Source organism: Bos indicus x Bos taurus, chromosome 7 (assembly GCF_003369695.1).
Source record: "Bos indicus x Bos taurus breed Angus x Brahman F1 hybrid chromosome 7, Bos_hybrid_MaternalHap_v2.0, whole genome shotgun sequence".
Classification (NCBI taxonomy): Eukaryota; Metazoa; Chordata; class Mammalia; order Artiodactyla; family Bovidae; genus Bos; species Bos indicus x Bos taurus.
This window is the reverse complement of record NC_040082.1, coordinates 70,196,333-70,215,035: the sequence shown is the minus strand read 5'-3', so window position 1 is coordinate 70,215,035 and position 18,703 is coordinate 70,196,333. Positions and strand designations below refer to the sequence as shown.

The following is an 18,703-nucleotide window of genomic DNA, read 5'->3' as shown; positions in this document are numbered from 1 at the left end:
CTCTGGCTGATTACTCCCTGAATCTACACATGGCCCCTACTGGTCAGGATGATACAAGATTCCAAAGGGACATGGGGCTCCGTTTAGGGGCCGTCTGAACCACGTTCAGGTCTGGTGGTCCCATTTATCTGCCACAGTAGCGCTTGCAGCTCCTGGCACGGCCTAGTACATAGTTTATGCACGAAGATTCGTAGTTTGGGCGCGTTCCGACCACCATTTTATAAAGTACATGTCCTTTTGTGGAGTTTCCACAAGAGGCGTGAAGCGCCTCGCGATCAGGGTCAATTCTGCGTGCCCAGTTCTGGCATCGCGCAGCGCCCGACACTCACTAGGGAGTCCCGTAAGTTTCCCTGCTGTTTAAAAAAATTTTTTTTAATTAAGCAAGATCATGTTTTTTAAAAACATCAAGTATTATTTCTATCGCACAAATAATCCATTTGGCTGAGATGCTCCAGGTACCACAGTAGCATCTTTACTGATACCGTTCTACATCCTAGCTAGGATTCTCTCAAGTAAAACCCAATGCCGCAAACCCAGTTTGAGCCCCTGCTCTTACACTGGGACTCCACGAAGACAGACCTCGAAGTATTCTGGGCGTGCAGCACGCGTGGTGCACAGCTCAGAAAGAGTTGAAAGACTCAATAGCACTTTGGGGGTGGGAAACAAAATTATTATTTTTTTCTTTAAGGCAATAAATTGACTTGGTTCAAGTTCAAAAGATACAGAACAACATTTACAGAAAAGTGTCCTAGATAAACTAGTATTCATCCAGAGATAGACAACAACGATGATAATGATGGATAACTAAACCTTGTATCTCACTTACTATGTGCTAGGCAATATTATAATAGTTCTGCACGACAGTAATTTCACTAAACCCTCTGAGAACTACCTTTATGAATTAGTACAGGACTATAAAGCTATTACATACATTTAACATCCTATCCCCCTCCCTTCTTTACAATTATACTCTACACATTGTTTAGCACCTTGTTTTTTTCATTTCATTTGTACATTTTGGGGAGGATTCCCTTTTCTACATCTGAAGTGTTCCACTGTGTGAATGTGCATGTCATGATTTGCTACGGTTCCTTTACTGATGGCAGTTAAGAAAGTTCATCCAAACGAAGCGACAGTGACCGATGGTAGTTTCTACAGTGTTTGGAAATGCCAACTACAGCGGGGAGTATGGGAAGGGTCTCCGGTCCCACCTCCACCGTACTTCTACAGACCCCGCCCCCTAGTCAGTCTCGGACCGACTCTCGGAGTCTTCAAACAACAAAGTCCTTCGCCTAGATGGGCCGGAAGTACTTCAGGGTTCTCACCGACACCCGCCCTTCCCATTTCCGGCATCGGCCTTGGGGAGTTCCTGCTGCAGTTCTCCGTGTCCGGTCGGTAGGATGGCGCCGGGCCGATACGGTCATAGCAACGAGAGTAGACGGGTGCCAAGCCCTTCCAAGGTCCCCCGAAATTTATCCCCAGTGGCGGGCGATGGGGGAGGCCGGGCTTTCAGTTTCGTCTTCGTTCCCCACTCCCTCGCATTACAGAGTCGTACGCCTCCGTCCTTCTAGGCCTCCCTCCCTGTTCCTGAGTGCCTGCTAGAGCGTCGCCCCACCGTTTCCTGTCATCTGGGGACCCGGGGCGGGGAAGCGGGGGGAGAAAGGGGCGTAGCGTGACCTAGGAAGGAGCTCGCGATCTTGGATGGTTAGCAGCACCGGAAGTGTTAGGGGAAGCCGGAAGTGAGGGGGCGGAGCCAGGAAGTGAGGAGGGGCGGGGGTTTATGAGGAGGCCAAGGGAGCGTTGGGGCAGATTTGCACTCAGGGCCACCTGAGGGACTTGGCGGTATAGCTCAACTCTGTCCCCTCCCCTTTCAGGGACTCGGTTGTGGTTTGGGAGTAGGGAACTCTGTGTGCAGGGGTGTGTTGTCGGGAGGACATTTCTTTGGCTGCGCTTGAGGCGAGGTGTGGAGGGGCAGGGCTGGGGGTGGGGCTGGGTCGTCAGGGAGTCTGAGAGGGAAGACCCCCCCCCGCCCCCTACCACCCACCACCCGTCTATACTGGCTGACTGGACACTTAAGATGGCTGCCGTTGCCATGGCACCCAACCCTGTGCAGACCCTTCAGGAGGAGGCGGTGTGCGCTATCTGCCTCGATTACTTCACGGACCCCGTGTCCATCGGCTGCGGGCACAACTTCTGCCGAGTGTGTGTAACCCAGTTGTGGGGAGGGGAGGATGAAGAGGATAGAGAAGAGTTAGACCGGGAGGAAGAGGAGGAGGATGCAGAGGAGGAAGAAGTGGAGGCTGTGGGGGCCGGTGGGGGTTGGGACACCCCCATGCGCGATGAAGACTATGAGGGCGACATGGAGGAGGAGGTCGAGGAGGAAGAAGAGGGTGTGTTCTGGACCAGTGGCATGGGCGGATCCAACTGGGACAACATGGACTACGTGTGGGAGGAGGAGGAGGAGGAGGAAGACCTGGACTACTACTTGGGGGACATGGAGGAGGACCTGAGGGGAGAGGAGGAGGAGGACGAGGAGGAAGTGCTGGAGGAGGACGAGGAAGAGGAGCTAGATCCCGTCACCCCACTGCCCCCGCCTCCAACTCCTCGGAGGTGCTTCACCTGCCCTCAGTGCCGCAAGAGCTTTCCGAGGCGGAGCTTCCGGCCCAACCTGCAGCTGGCCAACATGGTCCAGGTGATTCGGCAGATGCACCCAACTGCTGGTCGGGGGAGCCGTGGGAACGAGCAGGGCATTTGTCCTAAACACCAAGAAGCCCTGAAGCTCTTCTGCGAGGTGGATGAAGAGGCCATCTGTGTGGTATGTCGAGAATCCAGGAACCACAAACAGCACAGCGTGGTGCCATTGGAGGAGGTGGTGCAGGAGTACAAGGTGAGAGTAGAAGATGGGAGTTTAGTTGGGGTGGAGAAGAAGTAAGAGGAACTGGGGAAAGGAGATGGTGTCTTTCCCGTTCAGAGAGCCTCGTGTACTGTTGAGCTGATTCTCCTTACCTAAGCACTTACTGGCACCAGGATGATTAGAATGAGAAGGATCCTGGACACAAAGTAGACACAGTGAAGAAGACCAGGGAAGACTGGCTTCCTCAAACGAAATCTGGTGATGTCATATCACTGGACTTTGTCTTTTGGGGAAAAGCCACTGCTGTTTTGCACTTCCACTGTCCCTAAGTTATAGAAATGCAAGTGACAAGCCCTTAGGGCTTTACTACCAGTCTTATTTAACTGTGAATGACTCTTACAACTCTATCCTTGATTAAAACCTCTAGAATTGGAAAGAACTTGCTCAGTCACAAAGTCCTGGCCGACTCTTTGCGACCCCATAGACTGTAGCCTGCCAGGCTCCTCTGTCCATGGAATTTTCCAGGCAAGAATACTGGAGTGGGTTGCCATTTCCTTCTCTAGGAAAGAGCTTGGGCCTCAAATAATAAAGTGCTCTGAGGAACAGAAGTGTATATTGACTAACTACTAGTATTAGACTCATATGCTCTGCTCTTGTTCTAATGGGTTCCCCACCCACTCCAAGATATGGCTTTGTTTTCCCCTTGAGGAATTTTGTTGGATCTGAATCATTCTGATGTACTGGCCAGGACTTCTTACCTTTCCTGGGTATTTAGAAAAGAGGGATAGGCTTTTAAGTCAGAAGATCTGGCCCTTAGTCTCTGAATGTCTTTGAACTTTAATTTCTGCAGGATTAAAAGTTAATATTTACTCTACACTTACTATGTACCCCTGCACTGTACTAAGCACTTTTTCATGGACTGTCTCATTTAAAATCGAAAACAACCCCGTGTGTTTGCTGCGGTTTGTATTCCCGTTTTACAGATTGGGAAACGGAAGGGAAACAGAACCAGAGAGATGTAAGTAATATACACACAGGGCCACACAGTTACTAGTAACTACACCCCCCACCCCACCCCGCCTTTCCTGGCCTATACTGTTTATAACATCACCACTATTAGGTGTCTGTTGTTTGATTTTTCTGACATGTGACTTTTCTTCTCGAAGTTTAATTCTAATTTAGTTAATATCTTTTTGGACACAGGTAAAGGAGATTTGTGTGTGAGATAGCTGGTAGAAATAACATTTACCGAAGGGCCAGATGGTTTGTAGAAGTGGAACCAGGAGGAGAGGGTAGCTTCTTCTGTGTAGTCTGCACAGAGCTTTTCTGTTTCATGGCTTGTGTTTTCATAATCTTCTCCTGATTTGTACAGTAACTTCATTTGGGTTTTATTATCATTACCCCAGTTTTAGAGTAAGATGTCTAGAGCTTCTCAGCTGGAAGTGGTATGTACAGTTAAGACAAACCTACACACCTTATGACAAGTAACTGTTCCTCCCACAGAGTGATTGTCAAACCTGGCTGATTGTTCCAGTTATTAGTGGAGGTTTTCAGAAGTACAGTGGGCCCTACCATCATTGATTCTGAACCACTGACAGGGAGGGTTATCTTTAGGAAGCCCAGGCTACTATGGAAATCACTGCACTGGTACTACCACCTGCCTTTTGGGCCCTACATTAGGGGACATTGTGAGCTCCTTTTGTCCTTCCCTTTTGTATCCTCTTGGCTTCTAGTTACCTGTACCCATCAGTGTGTAGTCACTTTGTTAACTGGATCCCAGGGTGGCATATCCATGGGGCATTCCATCCCTTCTCCACCCTCTCCTTGCAGAACTCTTCTGAAGAGCTTCTGAAACTGGATTTTAATTTGTGTTAGCCGTGGCTGTTGAATGCCAGCCCAGTAGAGCTCTGCAATTTGAAAAGGCCACTAAACACCAAGTCTGACATTAACTGATCAGTAAATATAAATACATAAGTTTTATTGACTAATTTGAGTCTCTTCTAAATTACAGGGTATTTTACAGGCAGGTAGTTTCTTTTCAGATACATACACTAACTAGCACTAGCTTAGCACAGTGTTGTTTTGTAGAAATATTTCTTTATTGAATAGGTAATAATGCACAAGTGATATAAAGCTTCAAAAAGTTAAAGGTTCTTGAAAATTTCTCTTAAATGGTACTCTATTTGGATTCGTGTATGAATTTTTTGTCCATAATTTAGGAAGAATATTAAATGAGAAATATAAGCATAAATGTTGAATTAATAGAGTTGAAATTATTGACCCTACTGGAAAAAAGTAGAAAATAATAGCAAAAGGCAAATTTTTGTGTTGTTTATGCTATTTTTATGTTATGGATTGTAATTCTATTACGATTTTTTTTTTCAACTATTTAACCTTGCAATGACTACCTTTTGTGCTCTGGGTCAGGAACCTCTTTAGATCAAGGGTCATTATCAGATTGTCATTGGAAGCTTAGGCCTGGGTAGGGAATTGTAGATAACATTTAGTACTGATCTTTTGCTCTGTGCCAGACATTGTGCTAAGCGTCGTGTCCACAAGGTAGATTCTGTTATTCCTTTTTAAGATGAGGTAACTTGAAGCATGGTCACCTGCCTGCATTCAGGTTCAGATCAGAGTCTAGGCTTGAGCTCTTCTAGGCTGTATCACCCCCCAAGGAAAAGGAGGCTGAAAGGCAGAAGTAGTAGAAGGCACAAAAAAGGAAAGGGCACAAAAACCAGGCTTATCCATTCTGGTCTTTAAAGCACAAGATTCTGTTACAAACGATTAGAACACAGAGCTCAAGTGCATTTTCGTTGCACAAGTTAAAACTGTAGGAGGAGAGTGTATTTGTTTTCCATTTAGCAAGTAATTGAGTGGGAGAGAAGCATAGAAATTAAAATAAGTGGGGTCCGTGCTCCCATGAGCCTGTGTGTCCTAGGGACAGAACACATGTAAGTGATTACAGTGCAGGGAAGTATTGTAAAGGTGTATTCATGTTCCTTGGGATCACAGAGGAAGTTGGGGGTGGGAAGCATCAGGGGCATGGACAGGTAGCTGGGTTTTAAAGGAAGAATGCCTTGGGCTAAGTGTAGAAGGCAGTCCCAGACAGAGGGAGTAGCATGGATAAAAGTATGGAATTATGCTCAGGAAAAGACTAGAAGTTTTATGACTAAAACTAAAGATTCTGTGTTTAGGAGGTGTAGGAGGGGAGGCTAGAAATGAAGGTGCAATGAGAGCCTCATATATTGCAAGTCATGGAGAACTGTTGAAAGATTTTTAGCATAGGCATAAAATCATCAGAAAAGTATTTAGAGTTGAAAATTATGAGGAAGATTGCTCATGAGGAGGAAGGGACCATATGTAAGAGCAGTCATATGGAAAGACTTTGTGCATTGAGGGGCTCAAGCCATGTTCACTCCCAGCTCTTGAGTGTGGTGCTGTGTAGTCATCAGGATCCTAACTTTATTTATTATTTTGACCAGGCCGAGTGGCATGCAGGATCTTATTTCCCTGACCGGGGACTGAACCTGTGCCCTGTGCAGTGGAAGTGCAGAGTCTTAACTGCTGGACTGCCAAGGAAGTCCCAGAATCTTAACTTGCAGACTTTGTACATGAGTTCAGGAGGAGGGTTGAAAGCCTTTGTCATCATCTGAAGAGAAGAAAGGGGAGGAAGGGAATTTGATGCTCATTTAATACCTGTAATGGGTATCAGGCTTTGAGCCCAGTCCACTGCAGGGAGAATGGGGGATATGGCCTTTGAGGGCAGGTGCTTCTCCTATCCAAGACCTCTAACTTTCCTTTCTCCATTTCTTTAGGCCAAACTGCAGGGGCATGTGGAACCACTGAGGAAGCACCTGGAGGCTGTGCAGAAGATGAAGGCCAAGGAGGAGAGGCGGGTGACAGAGTTGAAGGTGAGTGAATGTCCTTGACAGGGCTGACTGGTTCTGTGGTTAAACCAGAGCAGGAAAGATGGGCTCTCACAGGTGGTGACTGGATCCTCTGAAGAAGGACAGCCAAGCCCTGGGAGAGAAGTAGACACCTTGGGTGTCTGTGAGGAGAGGTGTCTTAGCAGCTCAAAGAAAGAGTTAGTTGCTCAGTTATGTCCGATTCTGTGATCCCATGAAGTGTAGCCCAACAGACTCCTCTGTCCATGGAATTCTCCAGGCAAGACTACTGCAGTAGGTTGCCATTCCCTTCTCCAGGGGATCTTCATGACCCAGGGATTTAAACCAGGTCTCCTGCATTGCAGGCAGATTCTTTACCATCTGAGCCACCAGGGAAGCCTTAGCAAATCAAGAGGCATGTTTATTCCTAGGTTCCAAAATGGAATGAAATAGGTTTAGCTTGGAGAGGGCTGGTCCCTGGCTCAAGGTTGCAGAGCATGTTTACCATCCCAGACACTTAACCCTAGACCTGCTGCCCCATACTATCACTCCAGATAGCACAGAGGACAGAAGAGGGCAATGCAAAATTCACATATCAGCTGTCAGAGAAGCTCCAGGCTCCAAGACAGATGTCAGGTGGTGGGCAAGGCATAAGTGAGAGGAACATGAGTGGAGGAATGTCAGCATTGCAGAGACCTATTATCTTCTAGTCTGGTGTTTTTCAGCCTTTTTTCATTATTGCTTACCCCTCCCCATGGAGTATTTTTAAATATTTTCCCCCTAATTCCAGCCCTTTACTCCTGCCTCTTTTTGTAAAGCTGGCAGGCACTGGAATGACTTGGCAATGAGCTTTGGACACCAAGCCAGGGCATCCCTCCTATCTGACATCTTTCCCCATCTCTCTAGTGCCTGCCATCCTGGCAGGATGGCTGAGCCTTGCCACTTTCCAGGACCCATGCTCATTCATTGCCACCTATACATTAGGGACTTTGTTGCTGGGCACCTAGTAGGAATCTTGAGTCTGGGAGTCAGGGAGTTTCTTGTTTCTAGCCTGCTGCCCAAATTGAGATTTTTGGGCTCCTGGGGTGCAGCGGTGTCAGGAACTGAGTTTCACTGGGATAGAGAGTGAAACTATTTTCTTCACACACTTGACCAGCCAGGACTTCCCTCCACACTCTGGTCTTTTAACTCTTTTTACATACCCTTAAGAATATCTCCAGCTTATATCTGGGTGAAAAGTGTGCTGATCATCCAGGGTTGCCCGGCCGAGGCAAATGGGGTGGCAATGGGTAGAGGTCTTCTCTCTTTATATATTAATGTTATCTACATAATATTTTTTATTTTGCCTCATGGCCCATAAAGTGTAAAATCTTATCTGACCCTTTATGGAAAATTTACTGACATCTAACCCAGAAGGATTGGGTGACTTTCCCGTGGTCATTAGTGGAATAGCCAGGACCCTGATTTTGTATCTTGATTCCTGAATTTTTTATTTATTTCAAAAACTTCTCACCAAGCACCTACTCGGTAGTCGGCACTGTTCCAGGGTCTGAGGACCCTGTGGTAACAGAGCTTACAGAGCAGTGGGGAAAGAGGATTTTAAAAGATACTCCAGTGTAAATATAACCTTTCAAATTGAGGCATATGCCACGAGGAGATATTTATATAAGTAACCCTGATTTAGATCTGGAAGAGAGATAAGACATTTCTCAGGAATATTTAAGCTTAGACTTGAAGAAAGAGTCAAGTAGCCAAGGTGGAGATAAGCATTGCAGGCAGTGGTTGGTGGGTTTGGGACCATTGTGCCAGGAGCATGCTAAAGCCTGCTAAAGCCAGAAGATGGGGAAGGGGTCAGGGGCTCTTTTCCATTCAGAATGTAGGGCTCCTTTGCCTTGGATTGAGGGGCAGCAGTTACCAAATTGGAGGTTTGTTTCTGTGTGTTGAGGTGGTATCCACCATCCCCTTTGCATCATCCCAGAGCCAGATGAAGTCAGAGCTGGCAGCTGTGGCCTCAGAATTTGGGCGGCTGACACGGTTTCTGGCCGAAGAGCAGGCAGGGCTAGAGCGGCGCCTCCGAGAGATGCACGAAGCTCAGCTGGGGCGTGCAGGAGCAGCGGCCAGCCGCCTCTCAGAGCAGGCTGCTCAGCTGAGCCGCCTGCTGGCTGAGGCCCAGGAGCGAAGCCAGCAAGGGGGCCTGCGGCTACTCCAGGTAAGCAATGGCCCCTTCCTTGTCCACCCCCGCCCCCTCCCCCCAGCCCTGTGTCTGCTGTAAAAGGTGGTGCTTACCAAACACCTGTCCAGAGCTACCTCTCTTCTCATTGGGAGGAACCCACAGTGATTTAACCCGAATTTTTGAGGCTGGAGACAGATTGATTGATACTGAATGTGGTGTGTGATAATTGTACCTAATGAAAAGAATGAAGATTCAGTTTGTAAAAGGATTTTAAGAGTTTGGAAAAGAATTTTTGACATTAACATCTTGAAAAATAGGACCAAGTCATATTGTGAAAATTCTTTTACGGGGGCTGTAAATTCTGCTGGGCTCACAGCAGGATGGGTTAAATTAGGCATAATGAGTCATATGGGTGATTGAAATGGATGCATGTTTATTGAAGGCCTTGTGTGTGCTTTCTCACTGTCCAAGTTCAGTTCTTTCTCTGGCTGGAATCAGATGGGGAGAAGGGAACCATCCCTGTGCAGCTGACTCTCTGTTTCTTTCTCCCTCTCCCTCTTTTTGTTATTCCCAGGACATCAAGGAGACTTTCAATAGGTGTGTTCTCACCCTTTATCCTTTGTGACCCAATGGCATCTGGTTCCCCATCCCTGCATCTCTTGGATATCCCGCTCCTCTCCTTCCTTCCCCAGGACCTGAGTTTCTGCCTCCTGGACCCTCTCCTTCCCCTCAGCTTCTGCTCTTTCCTCTGGGAATATCATGGTCCCACCCCCTGCCCGGTCCCCTTCTCCAGGTGTGAAGAGGTACAGCTGCAGCCCCCAGAGGTCTGGTCCCCTGACCCGTGTCAACCCCATAGCCATGACTTCCTGACAGACGCCATCGTGAGGAAAATGAGCCGGATGTTCTGTCAGGCTGCCCGAGGTAGGGAGGTCACCTGTTCGACCTTCCTTTGCCTTTCCCTTCACAGACCTGAGATTGGGTTCTGAGGGGAAGTTGGGCCCTGCGGGAATGGGTGCTGAAATTGGAGCAGGATAAAGGCAGGCCAATTGGGGCTTCAAGCTGAGAGCAGCTTTTGTGCTAGCCCAGGTGGGTGGTGGGGAGTAAAAGCCAGGACCAGAGGGAAAACCTGTCTGGTGTCCTGAAAACAGAGTGGGGAAAAGAAATGGAGTCCCTAGGAACTTGAGCCCAGACTCTGTCGGGGCAGGGAGCTGAAGTCAGTTGGATGGTGGGGAGGGCGAGAGGTGAAGGGGAAAGCAGGAAAGGCCAAACTTTGGAGTTAGCCACCAACAGTCATTCCAGCCCTGGCGTATTTGTCCTCCCTCCTCCCAAGTGGACCTGACGCTGGACCCTGACACGGCTCACCCGGCTCTGATGCTGTCTCCCGACCGCCGGGCGGTCCGCCTGGCAGAGAGGCGGCAGGAGGTTGCTGACCATTCCAAGCGCTTCTCGGCCGACTGCTGCGTGCTGGGGGCCCAGGGCTTCCGCTCTGGCCGGCACTACTGGGAGGTAGAGGTGGGTGGGCGTCGGGGTTGGGCGGTGGGTGCTGCCCGTGAATCAACCCATCATAAGGAGAAGGTGGGCTCTGGGGGGTCCTCTGTGGGCAGTGGGGATGCCAGCTCCTCTCGCCATCACCACCGCCGCCGCCGCCTCCACCTGCCCCAGCAGCCCCTGCTCCAGCGGGAAGTGTGGTGTGTGGGCACCAATGGCAAACGCTACCAGGCACAAAGCTCAACGGAGCAGACACTGCTGAGCCCAAGTGAGAAACCACGGCGGTTTGGCGTGTACCTGGACTATGAGGCTGGGCGCCTGGGCTTCTACAATGCAGAGACTCTGGCTCATGTGCACACCTTTTCGGCTGCCTTCTTGGGCGAGCGTGTCTTCCCTTTCTTCCGGGTGCTCTCCAAGGGCACCCGCATCAAGCTCTGCCCTTGATCAGCCTGCCACCCGCATGGGCCCCTCTGGTTAGCACTAGGGGGGCGGGTGGTGGTGGAAGGTGGCCCATAAGTTTGGGGGCTAAAATGCTCCCGTTCCTGCGTTGCTTCATGCTCCTCCTCTGACCCCAGGCCCCTGCTTCTATTTCTAGGAGTCTAATAAACTCTCCTAGCCTCCAGCTCAGCTTTCTCTCACCTACTGGGTCTGTTCAACAGGTCTGCATGGGTCCCTGATGACAACAGCTGCCTGGTGTTCCCTTCCTGTCTGCCCAGGGATCTGAGTTTTTGAGTAGGGGATAAAGGGAGGTCGTAATCTCATTACTAAACTTCCCTTTCCCCATTTCCTGTTCAACTTTCATGTCAGTTCTGAGGCTGGAGGATTTGGGCAAGACTCATGACAGCCCTCATTCCATTTTCTGATGCAAATTTTAGCTAAGGGATTTGGAAGCTTTTTTGGGGGAGGCAGGCTGGGAAAAGGGTAGAGCTGGATAATCAACAGTCTACTCTCTGGGGGAAGTAGGAAGGATTCTAATTTTCCTTCCATCCCCAATTTCTACCTCCATAGACTGGCCAGAATTTAGCTTCAGTGAGATCTGGAATGGTCGACATGATGGAAACTACATACATCATCCAATTATTTCTTCCCCCTTCCTTTTTCAGCATTAATCTAGGAGCAAGGCTCCTCCCCCACCCCAATCCCTCAGGTCTTTTCACCACCAGGCTCCTTTCATTTTCTGTAAAATCCCCTTGTCAGTTTCCAGCCTCTTTTCATGTGCTTATTTCCCTCCATTTGGTGAGCCCTGGAGGGGAGCCTTGGGACGGATTTGAATCCCTAGGAGAGCCTTGGGCAGAATCTATTTTTCTAGTAACCCTTTGCCTTCTGTCACTTATCAGCTTTTGTCCTCTGCTTTGATGGCTGAGGTCAATTTTATGCTCCTGGGAGAAAGGAAGATGGGTTGTGTTGTGAAAATAAAAACTATTTGCTGCTTTTGTGGAGTCCATTCCTTTAGAAGAGTAAGGTGTTGCTAGTGGTAAACAATCTGCCTGCCAATGCAAAAGAAGCAAGAGATGTGGGTTCAGTCCCTGGGTGGGGAAGATCCCCTGGAGAAGAAAATGACAACCCAGCGACAGAGGAGCCTGGGGGGCTATAGTCCATAGGGGTTGGAAACCAGAGTTGGACATGACTTGAGTGTGCATACACACACAAAGGAGATGCCACAGAATGGAGGAGTGCTTAATTAGATCTTCTTTGTTTCAACAGAGCGAGGTATAAATCCTACCACCCTCCATCTGGGTCCTCTGCCTAGCTTGTTATTGGCAGGCTCCTCAGGTCTACTTCAAGATCATCTGCCACTTCTTTTCTACCACTGCTTAAGACTTTGGTTTTCCTAATAATCTCCATACTGTGGCCCTCATGCCCAAGACTCAGGCACACTACATCTCCAATCTTTTAATGTATCTAGTTGGAAGTCAAAGAAGTCTCGTTGCCATTATGAGTTGGAGGGTATATATACAGTAGACCTCTATGTGCCACACATCTGTCATTTAGCTGCCACCTGAGGAAAAGCCACCATCTCCAGATCACTACACCTAATTTTAAATATCTATGTAAGATGAGTACAAAGGAGTCCTTGCCTTAAAGGACTAAAACAAAACCTTTTTAATCAAAGCCCCGGTTTGATGCAGACTAAGCTAACGTGATGAGTCCCAAGAAGTTTTCAGAGAAAGACACTCACTATAGAAAGTCAGAAAACCAGTTTTTTTAATTTTTAAAGCTCTGCCATGTTTGTTCCTAGCGGGTGCCGATGGTTACCTGCCACACTCGCACCAGGTTGTCCGTGTAGCCAGCAAACAGTGTCTGCAAGGGAGAAATGACAACATTAAGTTAGAGCCATGCAATTCTACAGTCCTGTTAGTGCAACAAAGATGACCCTTGTTTTAAGATGTCCACTCTTCTACTATTCACAGGTGATTATGTATTCCTAGAGGAAGCAACAGCTGGTCGTAAGGATTCACTTGATCAGTTGTAAATTGATAAAGTTAATCAAAGTTTTAATTGAAGACAGGTAATCACTGTCCCTCCACAATTTTCCTACTGACATTAACACATGAAGGCTGATCTGTGTTCACTGGCACAGTTATCCAAGTCCCGCCAAAGGCAATCACCTATGTCACTAGTTTTGTAACTGGCTGAAGCGCAGAAAGGTTAAAAGCTGAATCACCAGAGGATAGATCCACTTACCTGGCCATCAGCAGACCAGGCCAGAGAGGTACACTGGGGAGGCTCTGCCTTACTGCTGGTACTGATAACTTCTTGCTTCAGTTCATCTACAATGATCTTGCCCTCCAAGTCCTGGGGAAGGGGAAAAACCAGGATTAAGGACACTTGACCCTTTCATGCTATTATCGGTTTTTAAAAACCAAGATAGACACGTCCCCTCTCAAACGCCCCTTTAATTGTAATTCAGTAATTCTCAGCAGAGAATTACTTTCTGCCTCTTTGGGGACCCTTGGCAATGCCTAGAGGCATTTTTATTTTTCACTAGTTTGGTACAGGCATCTTGTGGGGAGTAGAGCCTGGGATGCTATTAAACATCCTAAATAATGCACAAGACTGCCTCCCCTCCAACAATGGATTACCCAGACCCAAGTGTCAACTGCACTGAGGTTGAGTAGATCGCTACAATTGGTCTTCCTTTTTTTCCCCCCAATCCCAAGAAGTTATAATTCATCCTTCTTGGGTATCCATTGATAGCATGATGGTTCTGGAGTTGTTTAGGAAGTTCAAATCCCAGCAGCGAGTCAGAAGACACACTGAAAATTTACAACATTGCCAAGGCTTGCACAGCCAGATATCTAGCCTCAATTGCAGCCCACACTCACCCAGATCTTGATGCTGGGACCCGTGGCAGCACAGAGCCAGTAGCGGTTAGGACTGAAGCACAGGGCATTGATGATGTCCCCACCATCTAGTGTGTAAAGGTGCTTGCCTTCATTGAGGTCCCACAACATAGCCTGCCCATCCTGGGTGACAGGAGAAAACCAATCAGAGAAATATGACTTCTTCCACATATTAATCCCACCCATCTTGCCTCAAGATGGGACCTTTATTCTTAACTGTTTACTGCAGTATCCTGTCTTTATAAAATTAATTTCACGAGTATCACCAGTTATCTTTTTATGTAAGAGATGACACTTCACCAACCCTACAAGAACCTGACTTCAAAATGCATCACTGTAAACTCCAAAAGCACAGGATTCTAATCTCATCAACAGCTTTAAGAAACCAGCCTCACATAAGACAATCTCTTAATGCCTTAACTCATTTTCAAAATGTTTCTCCCCTGGACTGCTATCCCATTATCTTAAGTATCCAATTGTTCCCATTGATTAGGGGACTCCTGTGTCTATGAATCACCTTGCCTCCAGAAGCACAGAGGGATCCATCTGGAGAGACGGTCACAGTGTTCAGGTAGCCTGTGTGGCCGATGTGATTGGTCTTCAGCTTACAATTTGCCAAGTTCCATACCTAAAATTGGGTCAAAGGTGAAGAACCTGGGCTCTGGATCTATCAAGGTCAAAAGGGTTCAGGTCAAGAAAAGGCATGGCATCATGCTTAAAAGGCATCCCTGGATAGGACAGCCAATTTCCATTCTGTCATTGACAAAAAAGTTCAAGAATTATTTATCTTGGCCACTTAGGGAAAAAAATGCTTTCCGTGTTGCCACCTTACCAGGGACTCTGGGCTCCCAATTAGCTACTTTAGACCAAATATCAAAAACTAAAGGCCTGTACTGAGAAAGTATCAGGAGGAAAATGGTCAGTTAAGGGACAAGTTGGTCAGTTAAGCATTCGAAGTTGATTATGACCAACTGGGAGGCAATGGGAACACATTCTGGTTGGTAAAGGCCTCACACCCTGGCTCCAAGCTCACCTTGACCAGCTTGTCCCAGCCACAGGAAACAATAATGGGATTGCTGCTGTTGGGCGAGAAGCGGACACAAGACACCCACTCTGAATGGCTTTCATCCTGCAGAGGATGGAAAGGAAATAAGGAGAAATTGTCTTGTCTCATGAAACTCCAGACCCCACACTTCCCCCTCAGTTATGTGGGCTATATATTCAGTATGTTGACAACCTATATTCACACTTCAGAACCCAAACCTTTAAGATAAGATAGAATCCCTTTAGGTTCCAGATGAGGCTTGAAATCACCATATAAAAGCATCAGTTAAGAAGGATAGGGGGAAATGTTCAACATATGCTCCCTGCATGTGCCTTTACTTTACCTGGACAGTATACTTGCATACACCCAGAGTATTCCATAGTTTGATGGTTTTGTCTCGGGAGCCAGAGACAATTTGCCGGTTGTCAGAAGAGAAGGCCACACTCAGCACATCTTTGGTATGGCCTACAAATCGGCGAGTGGTGGTGCCCCTGAGAGGGAGGACTTGGTTACTCTCTAGACAGACTCTGCAAACATTCTTCCACAGTCAGACTGCTTCCCTAGCCCAGTTCCTCACCCAATGGAGCTGCGTTACCCACACAACCCTGGATATGACTTTGATAAATGGCAAGCCCTTGGCCGAGAATATGCCAGAGAATCCCTTCAGAATTGCAGGACATGTCCTCACTCCCATGTGGGGATTGGCTGACAATGTCATCTGTCATCACCAGGATCCTCCATTATGCCTGACCACCCAAGACTGAGCTCCCAATATACAGCATGTTCAAACATGTTGTCCACTCCCAAATACAACATCTGATAAAACTGCTATAACAGACCATTCTTCAGCAATTCTGCGTCTCTAATTAAAAGCAACGGGGAGGGAGGCGGAACAACCACAAATATCTTCTCCAGGTACTCTGCCTTACAGTTCCCACTCAAGTACCAAATCACTACCCTGGGAAACCTGATGGTATCTACCTGCTTTCTACCCAGCTTCCCCCCAGTGCCCCAGAGCAGCTACTTGCGTTGTGAGATCCCAAAGGCGAAGGGTTCCATCCCAGGAGCCTGAGAGGGCAAATTGGCCATCTGAGGAAATGACCACATCACTAACAAAGTGGGAGTGACCCCGAAGAGCACGCTGTGGGATACCATAGTTGGTCTCATCTCTGGTCAGCTTCCACATAATGATGGTCTTATCTAAGGGCAGGTAAAACGAAAAAGAAGACCCAGTGAAAAAACCCCACGGCTCACCATCTGACCTTCTGGATCATAAATCAAGGGCATTTAGGGGTAGGGAAACTACCTAAAGGCTGAGAAAGTAGTTTTTAGCCAAGTCCAAGTAACTCTAGTGAAGAGTCAAGCAGAGCTAAGTTGCACCCTCAGAATTTAACTCAGGTGTGTGAAACCTTACCAGGTTATGGATGCCCCTTTCGGAAATCCAAAACGATTCCACATCTATTTACTGGGCTTCCCTAAGTGGCTCAGATAGTAAAGCATCTGCCTGCAATGCGGGAGACCTGGGTTCAATCCCTGGGTCAGGAAGATCTCCTGGAGAAGGAAATGGCAACCCACTCCAGTACCCTTGCCTGGGAAAATCCCATGGACGGAGAAGCCTGGTAGGCTACAGTCCATGGGGCTGCAAAGAGTCGGACACGACTTAGCGACTTCACTTCCACAATGCATGCGCACAGCAGGCTGGATATGGAAGAGTAGCTGTGGGCCTCCTGAGACTACTGCTAGGGGATGCAAGAAATACCTGCAATAGAAAATTCACTTTAGACGCTAAGGATTGGATGCTTTCACTGCAATGTGTTCCACTGAACAAACTTTCCTAGTAAGTGCCATACATGATGGTAGCCTCAGATGAACTATTTTTAAATAGCGTGAATGCAAAAAGCAATCGACAAGAAGTCTCCAAATGCAGTCAGGTACAGAGAGAATGAGAAGAAAAAAAAGCGGGAGTGGGGGGGGGGCGGGGCTGGAGAAAGGGCTGCCCTGAAGTAGCCGAGAGACTAGACACGAGGTCCGCCTTGAAGTCCACTTTTTAATGAGCAGAGGGTCCGGGCAGCAGCTCAGAAACAGCCTCTGGGTTTCAGCATAGGCACTCAGATGGCATGTTGGGATCATCACCGCGCCGCCCGACCCGAAGGCTCCTGGGCTCACAGTTACATACACGGGTTTGAGAGGTAGAGATTAAAAAGGCCCCAGCCTTGCAACCCTCCCGGCAGCCAGCTGTTTCGGAGCTCGCAAAGTCGGGGACGCCTCATGGGTTTATCCGCAATGAGGCCTAGGCACAGGTCAATTCACAGCCCACCTCGCGGCCCACAGGCCCAACCACGTGACGCGCGCCAACGACCCCTGCCCCTTAATCCAGCACCTCAGCCCGTACCTCGAGAGGCGGACAATATCATGTCCGGGAACTGGGGAGTGGTAGCGATCTGGGTCACCCAGCCGTTGTGGCCCTTGAGGGTGCCACGAAGGGTCATCTGTTCAGTCATGGCGACGGAGAATGCGGGTGTCGCCGCAGCGACAAGGATGGAACTGGATAACTCAGAGAGGCGACCCGCGCACCCGCTTCCACCGCGGCCCTGCAGAGGAAAAGAGCGAGCCGCCCACGCCGGAACCGGAAATACCCGCCCTCCCGAACAAAATGGCGCCCTCCCATAATTCACTTCTGCTCAAGATGGCAGCCCCATGTAGTTCAAAGGGAGAAATAAAAGACTTTTTGTCCAGACCGTCGTACAACGTAATTTGGTAGCACCGTACAAATTCCCTTATTAAACCAACATGCCTGAGTATTTAAAAAGGCTCCTTATGGTTGGGGCATGATGTCTCAAAAGCGTCAGAGAGGAAGTACACGCCCCAGAGCTTAGTAAGGAGAGCCTAGTGGCTTCACTGGCCCTACGTGGCACAGCCTGAACCCCTCCCTTTCCGCTTGGTGTTTCGGAGGGCATCGCAGAGGGAGCTTAATTTCATGGGCACAATTGTGAGTAACGGTGGGCAATGTGAATAATACTATATTAAATTTTCAAAGTAAACTGCGTTCAGGTGAACTATTAAACCCTAACAGATTCCATGCGCGGGCGGCGACTCTTCCCTCAAGAGGTTTATTCACTGATGGTGTTGGGTGAGGAAAGACAGTCCACCCAGGACTAAAGCAGGAATGGGTTACAGAGAGGAAAACCGGGAATGAAGGATAAGTTAGTCTGTGGGCTGCTGGACAGTAAACCCCACTCCCGCCTAAGCAGAAGCGTGGAGAGCTCTCGCAGAAACTGAAAGGCCCCAAGAGGAAGGTTGGCTCGCGCAAAACCACCTCATAGAAAGGTCCTTGGGTCTGGGTGTCCAGGCGTGCCCAAGTATTTCTTTTCTGTTTGTCACATGTATTATTTTCTCATGAAATGAAATTGGGAATAATAGTACCTACCTCACATGGTGTGGAGAGTATATTAGATAGGTAAAACACCCAGAAAGATCCCTGGCAAAGCAAATGCACAGAACTTAGTGAGCACCTCTTGGCTACCAGACACGGTTTTAGGTCTTGGGAACATAGCTGTGAACAGGATAAAAGGGACCTGTTTCTTTGTTTTTTGAGTTCACATCCAATGAGATGGGGAAAAGAGAGCTCAAGGGGGAGATTTTTAACAAAGAAAGATATAGGTGAGAGCTTTAGGGATTTATGGGTGGATGTTCCAATTCGAGGAAAGAATCAGTGCAAAAGTTCAGAGCTGGAGCGTTGAAGGCCTTGGGGACCAAACCAATGCGATGGAGGTGGGGGCGGGGGTGGCAGTTGACAGAGGGCCTTGCAGGCTGGGGGAAGGACCTTGCAGACTACTAGAAGGCCTGCCTTTGGGAAGGAACAGTGTGGGACGGTGGCAAAGCTTCTACGGGCTATGGCTGCTCAGATGTGTGAAG

The 18,703-nt window shown here is 48.3% G+C and overlaps 2 protein-coding genes and 2 non-coding genes across 7 annotated transcripts; 1 reads left to right on the top strand and 3 right to left on the bottom strand.

Annotated features, from left to right (window-relative positions):
* Positions 1-1,344: 1,344 nt before the first annotated feature.
* On the top strand, positions 1,345-11,832 carry TRIM41 (tripartite motif containing 41). Of its 4 annotated transcripts, none has more exons than XM_027546760.1 (6): positions 1,345-2,887; positions 6,670-6,765; positions 8,717-8,947; positions 9,486-9,508; positions 9,705-9,832; positions 10,242-11,832. In XM_027546760.1, the coding sequence occupies exons 1-6, from the start codon at positions 2,078-2,080 to the stop codon at positions 10,841-10,843; spliced, it is 1,890 nt and encodes a 629-aa protein (XP_027402561.1). In that variant the 5' UTR covers positions 1,345-2,077; the 3' UTR covers positions 10,844-11,832. The 4 variants fall into 4 exon arrangements, with proteins under 4 accessions (XP_027402561.1, XP_027402560.1, XP_027402563.1 ...); XM_027546759.1 differs by having other exon boundaries at positions 8,684-8,947; XM_027546762.1 differs by having other exon boundaries at positions 8,684-8,947; positions 10,211-10,354.
* A 750-nt stretch (positions 11,833-12,582) lies between these two features.
* RACK1 (receptor for activated C kinase 1) lies at positions 12,583-17,636 on the bottom strand. Its single transcript, XM_027546782.1, has 8 exons — positions 17,181-17,636; positions 15,817-15,988; positions 15,132-15,279; positions 14,777-14,872; positions 14,261-14,371; positions 13,726-13,866; positions 13,085-13,195; positions 12,583-12,700 (listed from the first exon to the last, which is right to left on the bottom strand). Exons 1-8 carry the CDS (start codon positions 17,287-17,289, stop codon positions 12,635-12,637), a joined length of 954 nt encoding a protein of 317 aa, XP_027402583.1. The 5' UTR covers positions 17,290-17,636; the 3' UTR covers positions 12,583-12,634.
* Positions 15,445-15,523, bottom strand: LOC113896717. Its single transcript, XR_003512089.1, has one exon. It is a non-coding gene; the product is annotated as a small nucleolar RNA SNORD96 family (small nucleolar RNA).
* LOC113896727 lies at positions 16,860-16,927 on the bottom strand. The gene has a single exon (XR_003512097.1). It is a non-coding gene; the product is annotated as a small nucleolar RNA SNORD95 (small nucleolar RNA).
* Positions 17,637-18,703: the final 1,067 nt, after the last annotated feature.